The sequence below is a fragment of the Calidris pugnax genome, unplaced genomic scaffold (assembly GCF_001431845.1).
Source record: "Calidris pugnax isolate Ruff unplaced genomic scaffold, ASM143184v1 scaffold54, whole genome shotgun sequence".
Taxonomy (NCBI): Eukaryota; Metazoa; Chordata; class Aves; order Charadriiformes; family Scolopacidae; genus Calidris; species Calidris pugnax.
The window spans coordinates 7,221,890-7,246,739 of record NW_015090864.1 but is presented as its reverse complement, the minus strand read 5'-3'; the positions used below and the strand labels follow the sequence as shown (position 1 = coordinate 7,246,739).

The window sequence follows — 24,850 nt, the reverse complement described above, 5'->3', positions numbered from 1 at the left end:
AGCCATTTGCTTTTTGAATGGCAAAGATAAGGAAGTAAACTCAAGGGTTAAAAAATACCCCAGCCAACAGTACAGCCTTGAGATTTGCTTGGTTTTACTATTTCACTTAAACTCTCCCTCTTCCCCTAACAAATGTTTGCACGAGTATTTCATGTGTAATCTCAGCTTAACTCTTTTTAAGTGCTTCAGCATGTCTCATCCCCCTTCACCATGAGACACACTCAGGGCTTGATTCCCCACTCAACCTACGCCTGTGTATTCACACCCAGGAATGTGGATGCACCAAGGGCATGAGGCTTTCCCACACAGGGATGGTGCTAGTGCATATGCCCACACCAAAGACCTGTAAGGGACACGCTAAGTTTGAGGCAGAAGCAGAGAGACAATGTCTAGACATTCCTGCTCCCTCGGTGACTCATCACAATCCCCTCTTGACCAGCTCTCTCCATCCCATTCCATGTCAGTTCTAACAAAACTAGTCTATCTTCTGTACGTGATCATCACACAAGGCTTGCAGCTAGTCCTCACTATGCACCTCATTCCTCTGATGGTACCACCACACCACCCACATGCTCCCTGGGGAGCAGCCACTGTCTCTCACTTCGAGCCCTGCTGCTAAGAACCTTCAACTAAATGCATTCCTGGGAAAGAGAAGTGTCACTGCTGCTCTGTACAGCTTGGTTGTTGTACAGAGGGCCATCACCCTAACCATAACCCTGTACAACAGGGTCATGGCTGATTTTCCTCCTTCCTGCTGCCACCTCTCTGCGGGACAGGGAAGGGTGCTGCCATATGCTCCCTGCTTCCCTATGAACCAGCTGCCTACCTGCAGCTTCTTCCTCCACAAGCCTCTTTCTCCACCAAATCCAATCATATTTCTGTTGTAATTTCCATAACTCCTCCAGACAGCTACTCTTTAGCCCACTCATCTTCTCATTTTCCTTGATCTGTGGAAGATTTTCACCAATGGTGGCAGGAAGAGCCATGTCCTCTTCCATCATGCTTGAGAGCTCTCTCCACAGCTCCTACAACTTTTGTCAGGACTTTCTCTCTGCAAGTACCAGGTCTGGGCTTCAGCCTTGGCTCATAGAACAGACTAAATTAACAATAAATTAATGTCTAAGTTGTGATTTCACTTTTGACAATAATATTCTACAACTAAGCCTTAAATATCTGCATGTAACTATTCAGCTACAGACATAGCGAAGGTAATAGAGTCAAAAAGTGCAGACTAATTGCTTCAGATGAAGGCTTATTATCTCTCCAATTTCAAGCTCAGCAGCAGTTAAGCAGGAATATAAACTACTTTAGTCAAAGCATTGCAAATCTTTATGTAAAATTTACTTTTATTTTTACCTCTTTTTAGTCTTTATAAACAATAAAAGCAACAGCCATTTGCTTTTTGAATGGCAAAGATAAGGAAGTAAACTCAAGGGTTAAAAAATACCCCAGCCAACAGTACAGCCTTGAGATTTGCTTGGTTTTACTATTTCACTTAAACTCTCCCTCTTCCCCTAACAAATGTTTGCACGAGTATTTCATGTGTAATCTCAGCTTAACTCTTTTTAAGTGCTTCAGCATGTCTCATCCCCCTTCACCATGAGACACACTCAGGGCTTGATTCCCCACTCAACCTACGCCTGTGTATTCACACCCAGGAATGTGGATGCACCAAGGGCATGAGGCTTTCCCACACAGGGATGGTGCTAGTGCATATGCCCACACCAAAGACCTGTAAGGGACACGCTAAGTTTGAGGCAGAAGCAGAGAGAAAATGTCTAGACATTCCTGCTCCCTCGGTGACTCATCACAATCCCCTCTTGACCAGCTCTCTCCATCCCATTCCATGTCAGTTCTAACAAAACTAGTCTATCTTCTGTACGTGATCATCACACAAGGCTTGCAGCTAGTCCTCACTATGCACCTCAGTCCTCTGATGGTACCACCACACCACCCACATGCTCCCTGGGGAGCAGCCACTGTCTCTCACTTCGAGCCCTGCTGCTAAGAACCTCCAACTAAACACATTCCTGGGAAAGAGAAGCGTCACTGCTGCTCTGTACAGCTTGGTTGTTGTACAGAGGGCCATCACCCTAACCATAACCCTGTACAACAGGGTCATGGCTGATTTTCCTCCTTCCTGCTGCCACCTCTCTGCGGGACAGGGAAGGGTGCTGCCATATGCTCCCTGCTTCCCTATGAACCAGCTGCCTACCTGCAGCTTCTTCCTCCACAAGCCTCTTTCTCCACCAAATCCAATCATATTTCTGTTGTAATTTCCATAACTCCTCCAGACAGCTACTCTTTAGCCCACTCATCTTCTCATTTTCCTTGATCTGTGGAAGATTTTCACCAATGGTGGCAGGAAGAGCCATGTCCTCTTCCATCATGCTTGAGAGCTCTCTCCACAGCTCCTACAACTTTTGTCAGGACTTTCTCTCTGCAAGTACCAGGTCTGGGCTTCAGCCTTGGCTCATAGCCTCATCCTGACTTTCAGGAAGATGTCCTCCATCAACCTCCTGGGCGCCAAACCTCAGCTTCTGAAAGGTTTTGGTTTTACCCTTGACCACACATATCCCTGGCTCGTCATCCCCACATTTACTTTTCCATTTCAACTCTATGTCTCCTAATTATACTGCAGTATTCCTATTGAAAAAACTGAATTACTCCTCGGAAACCGTCTTTCTGCATTATGCAACAGAGAGCTGAAAGATATATCTCTGTCCTACCTCGAACTCTAAAATTGCTTCACATTCCCAAAATCAGATAAAATCCAAAAATTCTATGCATTTTCTCTCTCTCTCATTTGCAAGTTTGCTTATAACTATCTGAAGTCCTGCCAGGATTTACCTTTATCTTGATCTTTCTCTGCTGAAATTCTTATTCATATCTAAGTCTTCAGAATGAGTTTTAACTTTTTTTTTTCTCCTATGACCCTTTCCCTACAGTCTGTAGATGTCAAGGAGGCTATCTCTCTGATATCTTGGGTACTTGTGCAGTCTGAGTTACAAAGTATCTCAGAACCTCATATTTCATCCTCAAGAGACCCCCAGGTCTTTCTGTTTTCTAACTTAAGATGACAATGAACTACCTCAGAAGAAGAGTATAGCTGCTGACTGTGACCAAGGACCTATGTCTAACACTTTTTCTCAAAACCACAACAAAATTCTGTAGCACAAGCAGCACAAAGTTCCACACTCAAATTACTGAGCCATCACACAAAGCCACCTGATAATCACACTCAAACTTTGCTTTTAAATCAGAAATTGATACTAACTCACCCTTTCCTTCTTGATCACCTTCATTGATTTCAAATATTGATCCCTCTGCAAATTTCTGTTTAACAAAGGTTTCGAAAACTTGCTCAATGTCCTTCTCTCACTTCTGCATTTAGTTCTACACATCAGCAGCAGCCCTTTGGAGAAGGGGTGCTCTCAGCTTTCTTGTTCTGTTGCTGCACGCACTCTCCTTCCTCTGAATTTATTTCACTTATTTAAATCCCACTTAAGAATCAGAGAAGGACAGACAGAAGGACAGAAGAAAGGATGAAAGGGTAGAAAATGGAAAGGACAAAAGAGCAAAAGACTTGAATGCAAAACATACAAAATAAACTACATAAGTAATAGATATTACCATAGTTCACGTCATCTAAAGAGTGCTACCTACATCATCCAAAGTGATCATGATTCACCATGGCTTAATGCATGATAAAGATTACAAAGAAGTAGAATGAAAGTCATAAGAACTGAAAGCAGGTTCATGATTCCATTGTTCATGAAATGACTGTAGCAATGCATAGCACTGCTAATGGATCACAACTGGAATGAAGAACCAGGTGCTCTAATACAAGAGTTAAAATAAATAAATAAATAAATCTACCTACTTTTTTTCTTGTGGGGTTCAAGCACAATCTCACAACCCCTAAGTAACTGGTGAACTTCAGAAACAAATTATTCTTTCTTCATTCCAACAACAAAAGGAGGATGTAATGAGAAAGACTGCAACACAAGGAGTGGAGGGAGCAGCAGTCAACACTGTCCCAAGGCCAAGTGGCAGAGCACATCTCGCTTGACCTGTCAAGTTATAGCCAAAGTGTAAAGCATACACAGTCTCAAGCAGCATCCTACAGAAATATACCAGTTCTTAGAAGCTGCATGCCTGGAAGGTCACCAACCATAACGCAGCCTTGACACATCTGAGGCCTTCCAGAAGCATTTCCATTTCAGTACTGAACACTAAGAAGCTTTTCTACAGCCTTCTCCTTTTGACACTTCAGTTTTACACCAAACATGCTCCTTCCCACCTCAGTGTCTCTCTCCCCATTGCTTAGCTGCCTGCATTCCTCACAGCAAATTAACAGCTTAAAAAGACTTTCAGTTTGATGCAATTTCATGTTCTTGAATATAGTGTTCTCAGGAGCACTATTACAGAAATTTAATCTCTGGAGAAATAGATCAGATCCATTAACAGAATGAAACACAAATGTTCTCTATGACTTCCTGGAGAAAGTCTGTGTTGGGTCTACAATAAGATATATAATTTACAGAGCTGTTATCAAGAAAAAAAAAAGTATTCTCATATCAATAGCCTTATTTTTTAAAATTACGCACTTAAACAGCTAACACTAAACAGTTCCATTAAAAGTAAAAAAAAACACAACTAAACCTTTTGTTTTCTATGCAAGTCAGATACAGGTTTTTCCTCTTTCCCTTCTCTTTTGGACACCTTCCAAAAGTGGACATTGCTCCCTGATTTCTGCACAGCTGTAGTAATCAGAGCCAAAATACTGCAGCAAGTGAGCAAGGGATGAGGGATTCTCACAAGCAAGGACTTACCTTTCAGATATGACAGTTTTCAACTCCAGCCAAGAACACAGGAGCTCTGCTATCACAAGCAACTGAGATAACACACTAAATAAGCTCATCTCCTGGGAGACTCACTCCCACCTGTTCAACAGCTCCAGGCCAAGCTCTTTTCAGCCCTCTGCCAAATCTGGGTACCGCAGAGATATGTCTCAGTGGTCCTCAATTCCTCTGTGTGGATTTTATGCCACTGGGATGCTGCAGTGGGGAGTCTGATTGTGCAACTTAATGGCATCGTAAATCAGGGCTTTCTTGTAACGCATTCAAAGCTCAGTCTGTTTCTGAACATGAAGTTACAACTTGAGGCACAGCCTCAAACCTTGCTAAGAAAACAGAAAACTCAGTAGTGGCTCTTTGTGGTCTAACATACACCAGGGATGGTATTGACAAATAAAAGGGCAAGGTCTCTTCCCTATTTTGACAGATAAAGTTTATGACTTACAAAATGTGTCTGAACCTGTTGTACACTACAGCCTGTGTATAACGTGACTCTTCGAAGCTAATTGGTATTGTTCACATGATGTGAGGAGGCTGTAGTGTCACAGAGAATCAGGATTGTTGCAGTCTTTCAGGTAAAACATGTTGAACTATCCAAAACATCTGGCACCCAGGGATGATGATTTGCTGGACAGCCCTCAGGTAAGCACAGCAGATCTGGAATGATTTTAAGTCACACTGCATGGAGAAAAAAACCAAACCAAAACAAAAGTACAAAACGAAACATGTAAAGATATCTTCAGGTACAGAAAGATATCTTACATGAAGTTACATTTATTTAACCTTGTCTCCAACCCCTGCTAAAGACACATGGGGCACATCTGGTATTTTTGTTCAATTCAGAACTTGCACTACCAACCAAATCTCTCAGTTGTACCTGTCTGTCATTCTCTAACTCATTTTTATAGTGGCCTTAGAGCACACAAACTGGCTTCCTTTTGAAAGAAGCTAAATGATGCTGTTGAACTGCTAATGAACATTCACTCCACTCTGGAACTGGCTTGAAATAACCTCCTGTCCAAAATGTTTATTTGGGACCTCAATACTATCTCTCACCCTCATGGGGTGGGTTCACACGACCTCCCAGTGTAAGCAAACCCAGTTTAACTACTCTGGGAATGAAGTAACAACACAGGACTCAGCTCACGATGGTTGAGGACAGTTATGATCCTCAAAAAGAGAGTAGGGCACACAGGAATGGACACCCCCTGTTAACAGGAATCCCAGATTTACCTGGATTATAAATATGCAGGGGACAAGCCTGCATAATGCACCTGAGGTTCATCCTTTTTTTCTTATTTGGATAAATTTACTCCAATAAAGGCACATTTCAGCATCGTATATTGGATAGGCCAACCTTACTCACTCTTCAACATACTACAGGCTATTTCTGTGAAGTACAGAGTGGCAGGGGAACATTAGGAGCATGAAATATTAATCTTTCCATCACGTTATTCCCGAGTCTGGCCTAGGTTTTCCAAGTTAAATGTGTTCACTCTCCAATCGAAGACATCTATTATGTGGAATTCCATCTGTTCTGTAAAATTTGAAATTGATTACCTCAATGGTAGCTAATAGGCAGAACTGTTCCATTGATCTGAATCCACTCCTCCACGGAGCCCACTTCAATAAAAGGCAGCCCTCAAGCTATATTGCCTCCTTGCTTAATTTTTGGTCTTTTACATAGAGCTGCAAGCAAACAATCATTAACAACCTTGTCTAGGACATAAGCACATTTCAGAGCAGGATCCCACTCCCTGTAAGTCCATGACAGTTCTCTATACAGCAGAAGAAATAGGAACAATCATTTATTCTAAGTGTTCGAGTACCCAATTAACCAATCGACCCTTTAAATATGTTTTATAAAAGGTGTTCTCTGATAATGTGTGATCCTGTTATCCTTGATATGCTGACTCATTTTTAAAATACTTTGAAGTCTCATTTTATCTTTATGCATACTATCATATTTTCATAAAAAAACAACATCCATATTTTAATGTATGACTGTAGAGCTGTTTGCGCTCCCAAAAGCTGTTAAAAGTAACAAGAATGGGGCTGAATTAAGATAACAAATGTACAGGCTCACGTTAAAACACAAGAATCTTTACCCAGAGTAAATTACCAAACACTGACCCAACACTTGACCTGTTGTTGGGTTTTTTTTTCTCCTTTTTTAATGGAAAAGTGGGTATAATGCTATATTCACACAAACAGCTAACAATCCCCAAGACAGTAAACCAGATTCACTAGTCTTTTGAGCCAGATCCCAAGTCTATTAGTGTCTGCAGGCTTTTCTACAGACTTCTGAGCATTGGGTCTATGAAAAAAACTCAAATGTTGTCATTGAACACTGCATGGTATCCAACTCCAACCATTTGAACAAGAAACCATAGCTGTGTCAAAAGCACCTAAGCATACAGAGGCTTAGGTGCATTCAACTTACATCTCAATCGAGCAATCACAACTTGACAGTAAGAGACAGTATTACATATCACTTACAGAATGTTTTTGGTACATCATGCCCAAAAGACTTAAAGTTCAGACACACGAAATAGATACGCAAAGAGATAAATGACTGAAATTCTGAAGAGTTTAACTGGCATGGAGGTGAGCAACATCGCTTATCAGAAAGAAACTCTATAGAAACATTTTTAATCATCAAAGGGAAGAAAGGGATGCTTATCGCCTGGCTTCAAGCAGGTGAGGCAGTGCATTGCTTATCTCAACAGCCCAATCATTTTCTAATTATTATAATGGTTGTAAATCTCAAGACAGCACATGCCTTCATTTGCATACAGACACACGGGTCTGAATTAAATTTCTAAATTTATGCCTGCAAAGCATCTGCAGATGTTTTCAAACTTTTCCCACCCTGTTCCTGCAGTGTCTTTTCGTGCCCAGCTTCTGTTTGGGTTAGTGTGGTAGGAGACAGCAGAGACTTCAGCCAACTGTGTCACTTGCCTGCCTCTGGATCCAGGGAATGTCACAGCAAGGAACAGAGAAAAGGGACGGTCACAATCTCTTACGACAGCAGCAGCTGCTTCTGAAAAACACTCAGTCCTCTACAGACAGACTAGCAAAGACTAGCACTCAGCCTTCAATTGTCTCCCAGCTACGATTTTCAGTTACTTGATCAGTTTTTAGCACAAAAAAAAAAGTCTAAGCAATTCTTGATATGCACAAGCCTGGAAACAGAATTTCAGCTAGAAATAGAATTTGTATAGAGCCTTTTTTTCAGTTATGAACTGTTTCAAATAAGATAAAGGTTTAGATCTGTGTTTGGAGTTAAAAGATAAAAGTGCACTCAAATCAATGGGCACAGATTGGATTTGACCCCACACTGTCAAGCCATTTTACTAATAATGTATTGTGAAAAGAAAAAAATGATAATTATGGGAGTGAGCAAAGCTGCTTACAGACTCAGACATTAATATTCATCAATATCATTGATATTTATATATGCCTGATATTTCTATTTCATGCTCACACTAGGGCAGAGCTGAGAGTGCGTGTACTTTCAGAATATTTAAACATACCATATGGGTATAATTGCAACTCAATCAGTTATAGAATATACTCAATCAAGACTCTGCAAAGACCTATTCTGGGCATTTTATACTTCATATGGGAAGAGAGAAGTGGCATAGACGTGGCATGCCAGTAGCAAAATGGCATTGGGTAGGTAATGCTACTTGAAACAAAAGTAATGCTTTTTTATGCAAGGCAACCGACTTCTACTTCTTGACTCATAAAACCTTGACACTTGTACACAGCTCTGAGGAGGAGGAGGGGACAGCCTCACAGCTCTCTTTGTTCAGAAAAGGCACTTATATATACACCCCTGCCCTTCCTCTAGAAACACAGCTACACTAATTTTAATCTGCAGCAACCAGTGAAAAAAAATACATATTCCAAAAGCAATGGAGAGAAAAGCAGAGAAGCCCTACAGATGTAAGGTTAGATGAAGGCAGTTTCTTTACCCTCACTATCAAAGTTGTTTTGTTCTTGTTTTAACTGAACAGTTCAGCCTTTTTTGGCCATTAGTAAAATGTCACCCTGAAAATGCAGATTATATGATGCTACTTGTGGTGCCTAGTGTCTTCCCGTGCTTTTCCCTTCCCCAATTCCTTAAAATAAAGCACAAAGAAAAAAAAAGAAAAACAATGTGTTCAAGCCAGGAAGAACTATTTTAAGAATTAATTTGTGCCCTGAGAGATCTGTTTAAATTATCCTCCCATGCTGTCCTAACCGAAGATTAAAGCAGTGAACTTCCAATGTCTTAAGGAGACAACGAAAATCGAGGAACTGGAGCGTACAGGCTCCTCCATGGTCCCCCCAGGCACGGGGCCGAGCACAAGGAGGGGAAGCTGGTGCCGAGGAGGATGGAGCTGCTGATCTGCCAGTGCACCAGGAGCCCAAGAACCTTTGCCATCCCCAGCTGGAGCTCAGAGATCGCAACCAGACTTTCCATTATTCCACCACTCTCCAACTATGCCTATCCTTTACAGCTGAGGATATGTCCCCCTTTTTCTGCCACCCGCTGCTTTTTTGACAGGGAAAGTTTTGACTTCATTCTGTCCTGGTAAGTGCAGTCAGATAGAAATACCCTCTAAAAAAACAGGCATAGTGAAAAAAAATTAAGTCTTTAACTTTCTACCTCATACAACACCTACCAAGGGAAAGAAAATGAACCAAGTTCAGCTGTGGTGTGAGCACTGCAATTTTCCCCAAAGTCAAAGTACCTACTTACAGCTCGTTTTTGCCCCTGCCCCCCCATCACCGCTTGCACACGCACAGCCTGAGCACAGACTGTACCCTGAAGTGTCCCTTCAAGAAAATCTCAGACAAAAAAAAATAAATATAAAAATCCCTGAAACTGCATGACAAAATAAGAAGCTGAAACCCACTTTTGCAATTTTAGATCCATCTGCAGAGGGGCTGTTAAAAAGCCTTACCCCTTTCCTCCAGAGAGAAGGGGCCTCCGTCCCAACATCGTGCCCCCCACACACGCACGTAAGGAAGAAGTTACAGAACAAACCTCTATAGCCTTCAGTAAGAGGTGCAGGTTGGTAAAAATAGCACAATTTCAGCTTCACCCCCCCCCAGCCTCCACACACATCGAGAAAGCAGACCTTGAACCCAGCTACACAGTACTTTCCTCCTGCCACTGACTGGCAAGTCAGTTGACAATTTTAAGAATGCACACCAAGAAAATAAAAATAAAATAAAAGAATAATAATACAAGAAACAGAGTTATACAATGAAAATCTGTATTTCTCTGAAATCGAGGAAAATAAACATTACCTGTTCTTGTTGTTGGGCTTGTTTCCCTGATGCATTTTGCTCCTTGGCTGTAGTCATGCTCACCTATTTGTGCCCACTGCAGTGGCAAACTGGATTTTACAGTGTGTGTGTAAGCTTGTCTGTGTGTGTTCAGACATACACGCACACACACACACACAGAGACTAAAGGGATAAGGATGAGTAACTAGTCCATCACTTAATCTGAGAAATTTCCCACCCCCACAAAAAGAAATAAATAAAAATGCAACGTAAAAAAGCACTAGTCTAGCTGTCTTCCCCCTTGAGCCTCTAAAATAAAAGCAGAAGCAGGAGCGGAGAGAAGGATGCTGTGGGGGCTTCTTCAATTAGCAACAGCCTCTGCAATCGTCACAGAAACAATGATAACTGCTTGGCAACCAGCAACTGGCAGCTCGGAGCCGGGAGGCAGCGATGTGGTCCTCGCTCCCCACCTCCACGGCGGCAGCCGGCGCGATGCGCATGCACCGGCCGCCCCGTAGCACAATGTGCCTCTGGCTGGCGACGTGCAGAGCTGGGGCTCAGCAGTCATCCCCCCCTCCCACAGCCCCGGGAAAGGGGCTGCAGGCACTCAGCATTCAGGAATTAAATCCCACATTCCCGGTGGCGGGAGTCCCGCGGATACGGAGTTTTCCAGCGGATGCGCTCTCCTCTTCTCCCAACTGGCGGGGGTTTCAGTGCCCTGGCAGCCCCCGGCTGTGAAGGCAAGCTGTGCCAGGGCACTTTTAGAGGATGCAGTGTGCTCCACCAAGGAAGCAGGATCCCACCGATGGGATGCCGAGAGCACCAACGCTCCCCAGGGAGCTGCTTGCTGCCTCGCTGCCAAAAGGTGGCAATTTCACCGGGGTAAAACATGCCCCCCCCAGCCTCCCCACGTCCCTGATGCCATTTTTGCCCTTTGCATTTCTGATGCCGTGGCTGCCTCCCGCGCTCTCGCAGCTGCCATGTAGGTCACATTGCAGGGTGACACACACCAGCAAGCGCTGCCGTAGACTCACTCCCCATGGGCTCCCTGCCGTAACAGACATTTCTCCAACACAGCAGAGCTGTCAAACAAGCCTTCCTAGGCCCCCCTCGCCCACCTTGCTGCCAGCGTGGGGTGACATGGGGTGTGCCTGAGCACGGGGCACAAAGCCAGTACCGCTCTCCTGTAACCCTCAGGGGACCTTACACAGTTGGACAAAACTTAGAGCAGCATGAATGCTGTTCAACATTTGCTTGGGACTGATGCAAGCCCCAGCTCACCTCAACATCAGGTGACATGAAGCTGCCACGTTGCTGATTTCCCCTCCTCACCTACTTCCCAGTGCACCCTTCATACTGGGCTGGATGGAGCCCAGAGCTGTAACGCTGTATAAACCTGAATATTTTCTCACTCTATGTGACACTGAGATCTCTGCTGAGTCTGCAAATAAACAGCTAAGGAAAGGGAACATCAGAGTATTTCTCTGACAAGGAAGTGATTATGCCCCATTTGATCCTAAATTTTACAGCACAGATTTATTATACAAGGTCACGTTCACCAGGAACACAACTCTGCTGGAGGCAGCCTCTCCTTACACCAGAGATGGATTTGATCCTTATTGGTTCTGGGACAGATTAACATGAGCTCAAGTTTTGCTAGAGATTACGTAGTAACCACTACTCAGACCATCTAAGCATTTCTGCATTTTCACTATTAGTTATCACATCGGTTCATAGAATCTGCAACCTAAGAGATCTGAAACATAGAATTGTGCTGGCAGGAAACTGGACAACCTTGCCTGGTCCCAGGCACCAGGATCCAGGCAACAGCTCATTAAAAAAAAAAAAAAAAAGTGAATAGCACCTCTCCAACAAGAAGCAATAATTTACATTTAAATCTAACAGCCTGTGTCAACCTCTTGCTGGGTTGTTCTAAAACACAGTCCCAGCTTACATTGCAATTTCATCTCTTTGGTCCCAATAGTTTTAGTCACAATATTTTGTGTGGATGTTTACAGTGAGGTTATTCTTGCTCATACATTTTTCCCCAGCTATCAGAGCACAATTGCTTTCAAGTCCTGTATAAGTGGATCAGTTTGAATTTTCCAATTGGTTTGGTCTATTTTTCTACCTATTGTGGGTAGTAATGAAGGCTAGCTTTATTCCACACTACTTCTATTTTTCTTTCCAAGAGGAATTTAAACAAAACTGTATCTTTATTTCTTTACTTCCTTACAGTATATCCTAGAAATTTCTGCAAAACAGGTCCCTTTCAAAACATAGACAATTCCCTGGGTCCCCAACCCCTCAGTACTTACACTGGCAATCACTGAACTTAACTGCACTGTTATTGAAAATAAACATATTTATACCTGCCTGTTCACCCTTGCATGCCACCCTCATGCATATTCAATTCTTCCATGGTTAACTATTTACGACCCACAGTTTTCAATCGGTCTGGAAATAGCCACTCTCCTTGCCACGTAGATTTTTTCCAATAACCTTGTTGTTGAACACATAGGAAGTTAATTGTTCTAATTAGTCCGGCAGTTAGCTATGCAAATACATATGGCTTAGCCTCATTACATAAGTGCATTATGATGCTGACTGTTCTCACTTCATGTCCCAATGTTTTGGCACAGCTACCCCAGGGTTACTGAAGTGCCTTGGTCTCTCTGCCTGTTGGTCTGTCACCCCTGACCTGCCCGGGGATTTTCATCCCCTCAGATGGCCAGGAGCTCACGCTCACTGCCAGGAGGACGTGGAAGCAGTCACATCCTCCAGCTCTCTGACACCACCTTTCCTTGATCAAAGGCATTCAGAGATTGCCAAACACCTCTTGGGGAGACGCTAGAGGAGGAAGCAGTGGCCATTGCCATCCAGAAATACTCATTACCAAGAGGTACAGAATAATCTGCTCTCGTATTAACAGGGCTGAGGCCATCCATCCTGACCTCCGTGCTATGTTAGGGTACCAACTTTATTGCTTGGCTGAGTCATCACTTATGAAAGATTAATACATCCCTATCACAGGACAAGAATCAGTATCTGCCAACTTCAACAGCTGCTTGAGGAGACAGTCCCATTTAGGGTGTTTCAGGAGGCACTGGCACATAAGGATGCTGAGAGTATGACCTTCCCATCCATCCCACCCCACAGCATCCCAACTGATCACAGGGATACAGGCAGCACATTTTTCTTACCTGTCAAGTCTGAAGATGCATCAGGCGGTTCATCCCCTACCACCCACCATTTGCAACAGGTTTGTCTCCACTGAGTGCCTGAGCTATGTGCAGTGTTTATCTCCAGGTTCGCTCCCTGCCACGCAAGCTGCATTCTCATCACAAACATCCTCCATTAAACCACGTAGTCCACGCTGTAGGACAGCTCAGGAGCACCACTATGAGCACAGACACCAGCTCTCCCTGTTATCCAAGATGCACGTTCAAAATGCCAGCTATAACCACGTGAATGGCATCCACACACGTGAATGGCATCCACACACGTGAATGGCATCCACACACGTGAATGGCATCCACACACGTGACACCAATTATCTCCTCCAGCACCATGGCAGGACAGACAGCCATTTCCCTCCCATCAGGAGAGGAAACAGTGACAGATGAAAGGACCCGTTCCCAGCTTCTCAACTCGTCTTTACCCAGAGTGCTCATTTCAACAAAATCATGCAGCCCTGCAGTAAGACAGATAATTTTTAATTACCTCATAACAAATTAGTCACACATATCCTAGAGCCTTTCCTGTTAGAAGGGAAGTGCTTCATTCCCCTGAGAATGTCAGGAACAGGATTGTGATCTGTGATCATTCTCAAAACACTTCCAGGATTTTCTGGAGAGCATCTCTGCCACCACCCTCAAGTTTCCTCATGCTCAAAGATTGTCAGAAACCTCACACATTGGGAATGGAAAATAATGCAATGGCTCTGGAAGACAAGGTGGACTAAAACCTTAAAAAGTCATCACCATGAAGACCTATGACCTCTTAGAAGCTAAAGCACAATAACCATTGTTTATGACCATGCATTACAGCAATGTATGCTAGGTTTTTTATTGCTCCCAAACATTTTTAAGCAGATCAGTTTACTCAGACCATCCTTGATCCTTCCCCTCCAAGTAGGTAGAGGTCTCTGCTGTCCATAGATGCAGAGAAACCCCTTCTTAGGAAGCAGCAATGGGGTCTCAGGAGTCAGTGCATTCCCATCCCCTGCATATTTCAGAAGTCAGATTCAAGACCAGCCTCTGCTCACAGAGAGCCCTCCAGCTGCACACATCTGTTCAAGGGACTATAGACTAAGCAAGGGCAGTAATAAGCCTACAGAAGCAGCAGGTACAGTCATTAGATGCAGAACCCTCCTACTCCTTTGAAACCAGAGGTTCTGGCTGTGCCACACTGGGCTATTTATTTCCCTTTCATTAGCACATCAAGGGTGTTGAAGCCAGTAGGAAGAATGGGTAGAAATGAATTCTACTTGATTAACTATACCTTTGCACAGTCCGCTAATGTTCTCCCCTCCTCAGGTAAAGACCAAATCCCATAGAGAGCTATGTATCTGAAACTTCTAGTGGGTCTAAACCATTAGTACCTGGCGTGTGGTAATGTGGTACCTCCAGCAGAACACACCACATGATCTGCTTTTCTACAGCCAGTCCCTCCAAGCAATCCCCAGCAATGCTTCTTAAGCTTGTCCCTATTAGAAGACGACAAAAACACTTAATCTTGTTCTAAATTAATCCCTGTCTTTGGCAAGAGTTCTCAGCTTGTCAAAGGGCATCCCAAAAATATTATAAAGGGGGTAAAATCTTTGACCTTTAAGGACATGTATTAATTAGCTTTACCTTGCACCAGCCCTGCTACTGTCACCTCTCTCCGGTTGTCTCCAGCATTTCAGTTCTGTCAAGGATTAGCCACAGGGGAATCTCTATGCCCAGATGAATTTTTAGGGGCTCCACTGAGAACCTCTGTGGCTTGGGGATCCACTCAGATGGATAATTTTCCAATTTCAAAGGTTCTCTGAACACACTGGAGGCAATAACAGATTATGAATATAGTTACAGATAAAAAAAATATATCACATTTCCATTGCCTGTGACCAAGATCATTAAGAAAGCAATTTGGTGTGGTATTTTCATTTAACAGATCAAATCCAGTTTATTTAGTCAATGCCATTAATTAGTTATTTGCATGAATATCCATTCCTACAGGGGATACACTTGAAAAAAAAAAAAAAAAGCTTGAAACCTCCTGCTGAGACAGCAGGTACATGCAGTAGAGGACACAGAGACAATGGGCATGGAAAGAACAACTTATGGATCTGTATAACAGTCCCATAGTGTTGCTACTATTTGTGCATTACTGAAGCCTTTTTTTTTTTTTTTTCACTTGAGCATAAGAAAGTGTTTTAAAGTGATAATAATAGTTTTATTTGAAGCATTGTATTCTGCCACTTCCTATCTCTCACTACTGCTCCAAGTTCCAGGACCCCACAGTTCACGGTAAACAAATAAGACAACGCTGGGATGCAAGCTGTGAAGAAGTCTGCTCACTTGTGCACAGCTTAAAGCTGTTTTGCATAGCACTTTCCTGCCTAAATTGGAGCGTGGCTCTGGGGAACACAGCAGGTACTTGTGCCCTTCTCACTTCTGGATTACGTATCCACTCTGGTTTGCTTACCCCAAAGATCACACACGCGTACTGATAGTCAGGCATTCCTATTTAAATAGATTATATTTTTTAAAGATATTACTCCACTGTGGGGTTATTTTTTGAGTCAGCATATATATTTAAATACATCATTCCAGCCCCAAATGTGCATGATTAGCAGTGCCATTGTTGTTTGGCACGGTGTTATCCCTGGAAGGAATACCGACCCTACTGCTGGCTTTTTTCTTCCCCTCTGCCTGTTCCTGCTGGTGTGACCTTGGCAGCTGTAATGCAACAGATGCCTCTTTCTCACTTGTTTATCTATGTGAGAGAGACTTCTGAGGCCCCAACTTCAGTGCCAGCTGTGAATCGTCTCCAAATTGGTTTTTCAAAGTTTGCCTCCTCACATTCTGGCTTAGTATTTCTGCTCCCCATGATCCTAGGGATCAATCTTCACTGACATTTTTCCACCCCTCTCTGGTTATTTCTGGGTAGCAGCTGAATCCCTCATTGATTCAGTACGGGCTCTTCCTGACTGCTGTTTTAGGAGTGAAAGGATTTATTTCTTTGCTCCCTACTCTTCCCCCACCCCCTTCATTTAAATATAGGTTTTACAGAATAGACACTATATATATTTCGTGACTCAAATATCTAGGGTCAGAAAACGTAAAAGAGATTACCATTGACAAGAAAACAGAGATAACAAATACCCTCCCCCCCAAATTGCTGTCAAACAGAGAATCCCCATCTTCAAAAGAGCTGCAAACACATTAGGCTATTTAGCAGGCTACTGCTTGGAAAAGGGAGAGCCTCATCTTCATTTTTAGCTGCAGCAGTGATTTATAGGATGAATAAATGATCTGCATATAAGATGATGACTGGTTTAAATGTAAATGTTGTGGAAGACTTCTTATGTAAGCACATACAATTGCCTGAGAGAACCTCGTACATAAAAGCCACAGCTGGAGCAAGTGGCCTTTTAAGCATTTGTTTTATGAAGTACACTTTTCATTTCAACAGTTGCTATTTTTCATTTACTTTTATATCAGCTTTAATAAAAAAAAAAGAAAAAATACTTGAACTTACAACTCCGTCTGTACACTTTCAATAGTGCGGTTATGCAAAATATTGATACTGTTAAAGCAGCTAGATGCACATAACATACATTCATCTTTTAACAATTTAGCTGGAAGTTATACCACCAGAACTGATGAGGTCTCAGAAGAGATGCATGCATAAGAATCAGATGTCCTTAGTCAAATGTCCTTAGTTTTTGAAGGTAAAACCTGATGAGCGGCTGCAATCGTATCCTGTCATCTGGGCAGAGCTGAAGGATCTCCTTTGGACTGCTACCATCTGTAGCAAAGGGTGGGCCCTGAGGAGCAATGACCCATTGAACACCATAGTAGCCTCATCATAACTTCTCACAAATGCTCCCAAACAACACCTAGAGGGGCAAAGGTGCCAGCTCTGTCACTAGCACTAGTATTTTCACTGGAGTTTACTGCCCCCTCAAAATGCTTACTGGAGCTGGATGGCTTGTAGGAGTCACTGTCCTCAGTTACTGGTAGGGGCTGCAATGGCCGCAAGTGTTTATACACTAGTGTGCTTTTTCTCAAGTATTTCTAGATCTCTTTGGATTAAACCTGTTATGCTAAACATATATTGCTGTATTCCTACTAGCTCTATAGTAGATAAGCTTTTCTACCAGCCCAAAATAGCCTTTTCGAGAGTCCAGACAATGAAAACACTGCAGACACTTGTCTTCAATAAGAGGCACAAAGGGATCCAAACCCCTTCCTATCTGCTTCACCTCTATTTATGGAGAAAGCAAAACCAAAATATTTTCAGATTCCTCTCCATGAGTCTTTGGAGGTGCATGGGAGAGGCAGAAAACCCCACTTGGGCATAACTGTACTTCCCTAGTTGGATGAAACAAATGGTGCGCAGACACAGGTCACTTCTCTCACTTGCCCCTCTGTGCCTCAGTATCCCTCCAACATCCACCTTTCTGGATTGCAGGTCTTCCACAGTACATGGACTAAAGCAGGGGACAGCTGAAACTTGTTACCAGTGTTTTGAATGTCCTCTGGTGCAAGTGCTATTTCTGGAAAATGGGCAAACTGGAGAAGCCTACCCAGGATCCCTAATACAGAGGTAAAGGTTTGTCTTTACTAAGAGAAAGAAGAGGATAAACAGAGTTGACTTATTACTAGTACAACCTCAATAGTCTTTCTTCCCCCATGTCATGAAGCAAATGGAAACCAAAACAATGCCTTGCTCTAATTTTTAAAAATTGACCAGAAGTTTTGATAGGCCACTTGGAGCACCTCTAAGAGGTTTTGTCTTCAGCAGATGAGAGGTGCTCACACTATGTCTTTGTTGTGGCTGCCACAGTTGGGTACTCACCAATTCTGAGAACGCTGTACCAAACCAGATTCCCAACTTTCTTTCCCATGTCATCTGGTTTCAAGGAAGTGGAAATCTCACTGCATGATGTGCAAATGCATGCAATACACAGCTGCCTGAATACAAACTTAAATACCGTAAATAATTCAAGTAACATAGGAGCAAGATCCTGTTCCCATCTATTTATTTGATCTGCTCATAACACAAGAGAACTGATGCAGAAGGGATGTTAAGATCTATATATCCTATGCATCTTACTGAAACCTGGAGAACAGTAGGGCTCTGAGCACAGCATAAGACCTCTAAAAATGGATAGGACAACGTTTACTTAGCATTGATAATGTTCATTAATTACACAGATATAGCAGGTATTCAACAATGCCACCTCAGGCACTCAGGCAGAGCTGGAGCAACGGCAACTTGCACAGCACCTGATGTGCCACAAGCAGAGGAGGCATGAAATCCCTCACATCTCTACTTGAAATGACAAAGAGTGCCTCAACTTTGTCCCCACCTGTCCATACTGGAAGCAAGAATGAGGCTATAAAAGGCTGCAGCTGGCAGGGGCACAATAACAGCAGCAGAGGTGGGATGTCCAAAACGTGCAGGGAGCATAAAAAGTATCTTTCCAGCAGTCAAGACTACTCCCTGTGCCTTCCCATCCGAAATGTTTGTTTGAGGTCTTCTTTGAGGTCTAGCAACCAGGCAGAGGAAGGGTGAAGCAGTGAGTGACAATGATTTGGGTACATATAATTGCTCCAGATGTCTACGTGCTACCATAGGGTCCCAGAAGTGGTAAGTAGCATTCATTAAGGGATTGAAGACCTCTGCTTAACACACAGTGACTCAATATGACTTTGAGATTGTGCTACTACAGTTTGCAGAGCTTCACTAATTTTTGTGAATGTAAAGACTAAAATAGATGGCAGCCTCCCTAAAACATTACACAGCTACTAACTGTGGTGTACTTCATCATACTTTCCTCCACACAACCCAAATCAACAAATGCATTATTTCTATACCACTCACAAGTTGGTCTCCAATAACCCAGTTTTTACCATATTATTGTTCGATATGATAACTATGACCTTTCCATTTTACCATATTTTAAAGACAGTGACTAAGAAATAATCACACAACATTTCAAATTAGCCCACAGCTGAATAAAGGAGCATCTCTGAATTATTGCATAAAAAACCCAAACAACCAACCCCAAAACAATCTGCAATTTTCTTTAGTTTAGAAAATAGCATAAAGATGGGAAAACTGCAGACTAATAGAAAGTTCCAAAACATTGCTATGCAACTCCTACAAATGCTAAGAGCTAAAAGAAAGCTATGCAAGAATGTGCATTTTTCTCCCTTACGAAACCATGCAAGTATGAAATTTGAGCACAAGTGTACCAGGCAGAACCATATGCTTGTCACAAATAAGTAATGCATGTCTTATTCACTTATCTTGTAAATCTATGTACAGCATTACAAGTTTTATTCCCAACATATATACACATATAAAAAAATCAGATCACATGTACCTCGCAGATGCAAGTGGCACATGTGACTGCCTACACATGCTGTAGTACAACAATGTCCACAAAAAGAAAAATGCTGAACCCACTCCTGCTTCCAGTTGTCAGGCAAGCCTTTCATTAGCCTCACCTATGGCCTGGTTAGGAGAAGTGTAGGACTTAAAACCTACTGGCTAAATGTCAGCAGTAGGAGACAATAGCAGATCAATACTGTGTGCTTGGATCAGGCTTTGCTGTGAATAATGTGGTCTGGAAAGCTCTGGGTCATTGCCCAGCTCTACCTGTGAAATATCTGCAACTGCAATGAGTTGAATTTGGGAAGCTTATGAAGCCTGAGCTTCATACATGAAGAAAAAAAAAGAGAAAAGAAAAAATTGCAACACCCATCACTGCATGCTCTGTTGATCAGACCAGACCTTTTAAAACAAGGGCAGATTTCACACTTGGGAACACTATCAGCCCTTTATTGAAAATATTACCAAAAGACAGTTTTTTGGACATATTTTCCAGAGATAACAAGACAGCTAAGGGCTTGTATTTATTCATGGAATCAGCAGTCTTTTCATCTCTATCATTGTCCTCTGTGGATCAAGACTTCTGCTGACATGGAAAGTGGCTGCAGAATGGGACATTTAGAGGCTTAAGCTACGAGATCCTGGAATAGTGGAAACAGAAGCTGGCCAGCAGAGGAAAATAAATAAATAAAATAAAATCAATTCAGAGGACTGAATAGTTGCCTAACTACTTTTTACCTCATGTTGTAGTTTGGTGATATCAGAAAAAGTAACAGCTACGCTAAAGGATTAATACGAGGAGAAAGTATAATAGATTGGTGGGAAAAGTATACACATTCACACTTGCCTGTAACTCTGAGCTCAGCATGAAAGGGAAACTATTGTACAAAGCTTTAATGGACAGGGGTTTTCAGCAGTACTTTGCCTGATCACTTTGTAGTAGTCAAAGAAAAGTCGAAGTAAATTGGAAAATTCTAACCAACAAATCAGGCCTTTAATTATGTCCAGAAATTAAGTCAAAGGATAACCTCTCCAGAACAGAGTAATCTATTTTCGGTGGTTGTTTTTTTTCCTTCATAGACACCAGAAATAGTCTGCATGTGATTATAAGTTACAAAATTGGCAGAATAGTCAACTGCAGTCTTGAAAGGATGCTTTAATTTGGTATTATCTTCAAGCTGATTTCACTTCAGATAGTGCTGGCAGCAGAATGAGATACACCCAATTCAATAGTTCATCTTACCAGAAAGGTACTAGACTGAGATTGTTGGTGTACGCATGCGGTAGTTGTAGAAAAGCAAATAAATATTCATCTACAGTCCATCCAGCATTATGCTTTAATGCTCTCTTACTACAATTCATGTCATCCTAATGGACCAGATGATAAAAGTGAAATCCTTTGTATCTCATTGCTAAGTAAACTTTGCCGTATCATTTTCTTTGGTACGGACACATTTTTTTAGCAACATGGTTAGAGGATTCAAGCAGTTCCCTTAGAGAAACCTTTTTTAAAGATTTAATTTTCTTCCCAATCAGAGTATGGCACATTAACAGAAGTTAACACAAACACAGATGGTAGAATAAATCCTTATGACACACGAAGACCTTTGCTGAAAAAGTGGAGCCCACGCTGCATCGTGTAGCAAGGTACCAGACCACTTCTTCACTTTGACTTTCCTTTCATGAGGAAAAAAGGGGTAGTTAATTTACCTGGTACAAATCCTTTTCTGGGTGACAGAAACTGTAGTATATTCATCAGATTTTGCACTGCAAATGAGGTTTAAATTTCTATAATCAAAGATACTTGATTGCTTTAAATGGTTGATAGAACTTCCATCCTGGCAAAATCCTACGCATCTCCTCCTAGGCACTAAAGCAGCTTGACATTACTCTGGCGCAGTAAAGTGGCTATAAGTGGCTGTAAGTGCAATGCACATCAATTTTAAAGCCTCCTTACGCAGGCAGAGAAGTGCAATGCAGACACAGTATAAATGAAAATCCATTTTTGTGTGCTGAATTCAAAACCGAAAAGTATCTATTCATAAAATGGTCCTGCAGTATAGTTCCATACAATCAATAGAGTTAAGATATTAGGAATTCATTGTAATGAAACTAAATGAAAAATAAACTTTTATTATTATTATTTGTATTACAGCAGCACCCAGGAGCTGCACAGCCCAGGGTTCCCTGTGCTTTGGTCTAGAGATGTTTCCAACAGAACAACAGATCCTGCTGAAAAGAACTTACAAACCCAAGGAGAACATTGTGCTTGCCATCTGCCCAGCATGCTATTGTCTATTCCTGAAGAGACCATTTTTACTATTAGTGAGTTTCTCTGTCCACATAGGACAGACATTTCTTTTTCCAGTACACACTTCTAAGGAGCCCTGTTAAAAGACTCTTTCTCTGTGTGTGGCGTTGTGTCTCTCCCCATCCTTTCAGAGACTGCTTCAAAGTACCCTTTCTAGATACAAAAATCATGAATGGTTCACATCATCATTCAATAGCTTTCACTTTTGTTCCATCTCCATTTGGGTTGGGATTTAAAAGGTGCAATTCTCTGCACAGGTTTCCAGCTACTGTCGGTCCTCCACTGTCAGCTGAGATTTGATGCACGCTCCGCTGAACTCAGCAATGTGTTTCCACTTGCAGGGCTGGGTTTGGACACCGAGGCCACAGCCTTGCTGGGGGCCAGGACCTGAGCTTTACCCTGCAGCTCAGCATTACAGAAATGTACAGCTTTGTATTAAGTATCAGGAGAAAATTCAAAGTACAGGGCTTTTTTCCTTTAGTACAATGCACATCTAAAGAGTCACTCATGACTAAGATCCCTGATCCATACATGGTGGGACACGATGGCGTATTTACAATCCAGAATTCATTACAGTTAATACTGCACTATTTACGCTCATCTGCCATAAATTTAATACTGTTGTTGTGGCTGTCCCATTTAATGTACTCTAGGAATGCTCTTCAAGCAAGTATCAATTACATTTGCAAATAAACAAATGCTTTGGGTGAAACAAAGTGAAAACATTCTTCCTCTGAGAAATTTAGTACTTTGTATCTGCATCTGAGTAAATCTTGTGTTTTATTCAATTAAGTACCACAGAAGATTACAATGATCCAGAAAACATTATATGAAAACATCGATTCTACAATAACAACATTGGATGAGCCATGAACTGCTACCAATAACATAATCATGACGCATCAAACTCAATTACAACTTCAAAATAGTCCTTTAATTTCACAGTAATTATTTAATGTTATTTTCAACTCAACTCTTTTACCACTGACATTTGCACAAAGCCGTCTCTAATTTCAAGGCTGATATTTTGTGACTTCAGTCTAGACACAATGCACAAACTTTCAGGTAGTGTGAATTTTCTAGAATAATATGTGTTCTCTTCCTCTTCAACATTACAGTCTGCAAGACTAGATCCTGCAGGCACATCCAGCAAGACAGTTTGTAGCAAACAGACATTAGTATTTCTTTGCATTTTGCAACCCTACAGTTTCCCTGACGATGGTCTGGATTGGCCAGTCTAAGCCCTACTCAGGAAAGGTTTCGAAGAGAATCTCTTTGACACCTTTCCCTACTGTATTAAAAAAACCCAAACAAACCACCACAAGAAACCAACCCAAAACCCAATGAAAGCCCAAACTCAGATGTCTGAAAAGTAGATACAAGGAGAAAATTTCCAAGCTAGTTCATTGTGCCATCATGGACATTTGATATAACTAGAGCTTTTTGCAATATAGTGTTACGTAACGTGCAGCTTTATCAGATGGATCATTCCAGCCTCAGTACAATCATTTAAAAGGCAATACCAATTCTCATTAGATCCACAGCACAGCTCTTAAAATGTCACTCTTCCCTTACAGATCAGGAGTCTTTCCAGCAGCCTTCTTTATGTTTATTATCAGCATCAATTTCCATTTCGCCATTCACCGCGGAGGAACAGCAGATGCCTTTCAACATTTACAAGGCAAAGCAACAATAATTGCTTTACCCACTACGGAAACACAGCCAGTGATGGGGTGACATGAGGCAGCTCTTCCTAAATCACATCCATCCCTAATGACAAGTTAGTCAGCAACTAAGGAATAGCAGTGGCCAGTTGTGGGTTTGCCTTTTGGTTTTGGTTGTTGGTTTCTTTTTTTTTCCCCCCAGGATTTCCTTAAGCTACCAACCTTTTACTCAGGGCTAAAACACATCTGCAAAGAGGGAAGTATTTACGATAAAGGACTGTGCAGACCAACATGTTTGGAGAGGTTGCTAGAAGGTATGACTACATCATCAGGAATGAATGATGTATGGAAATTTTGTTAAACTCCTCACCCAGCAAGGCATGCAAGAAGCTCAAATTCCATTAAAAAAGAAGAAAACAATCAATTTCTGGCCTTCTTGAACAAAGAGAAAAACTGGACTTCATTCACACACAAAGTGCAAAACCCAGGAGAGAGATAAAGCAGCCCCAAAATACATTCCTTTTCAAAATACCAATACTCTTTTTATTTTAAATGCTGATACTCTTTTTAATATGTTTTAATACTTTTGAATGTTCAGGTCTGACACTACAGCAGCTTGTCCCCCCAAATATTTAGCAAACTTGATAATACTTCGCTCTAATAACTTCAAAGCCTGAGAAAGCACAGGAACATCACCATTTCACGCATCAGATCTGTTTAAGAACAGATACAAAGTACTACTCACAAGCCGTAACAGAAACAATATTGTCCCAGCAATAAAAATCATAGAATGGAAAAATCACAGAAATATTGCACATTTTCAAGTTTCATAAAAAAAAAACAAAAAACAAAAAACAAAAAACAACAATCAAAAGTGAACAAGATTTTGGTCATGCTGCTTTCACTGGAGAAACTCCAAAGGAAAATATAACAATTTAACACAGGGTAATGAAATTATACATTTTCTCCTCAGCTTGAAGTCAGCTGCCTGGCCAAAAATAAATTTAAGCTAGTTTTCAATATGTAAAATTTAAAGGATCTTTTCTGTTTTTGCAGTTAGTTTTGCTACTGTTATCTGTCATACAGCAATACTAAATTGAATGAGTGTATCAATCTGTCAA

General features: G+C 41.8%; 1 protein-coding gene across 5 annotated transcripts in view; it reads right to left on the bottom strand.

Annotated features, from left to right (window-relative positions):
• Positions 1-24,850, bottom strand: part of DPP6 (dipeptidyl-peptidase 6) — a 576,912-nt gene that overhangs the window by 247,336 nt on the left and 304,726 nt on the right. Inside the window, exon 1 of one of the 5 annotated variants that reach the window (XM_014945134.1) lies at positions 10,164-10,574. The exons of the other annotated variants lie outside the window; for them this stretch is intronic. Coding sequence (XP_014800620.1) covers positions 10,164-10,220 — 57 coding nt within the window. The 5' untranslated portion in view covers positions 10,221-10,574. Of the gene's footprint in view, positions 1-10,163; positions 10,575-24,850 lie in introns of those variants that run through there. 5 annotated transcript variants of the gene reach the window in all.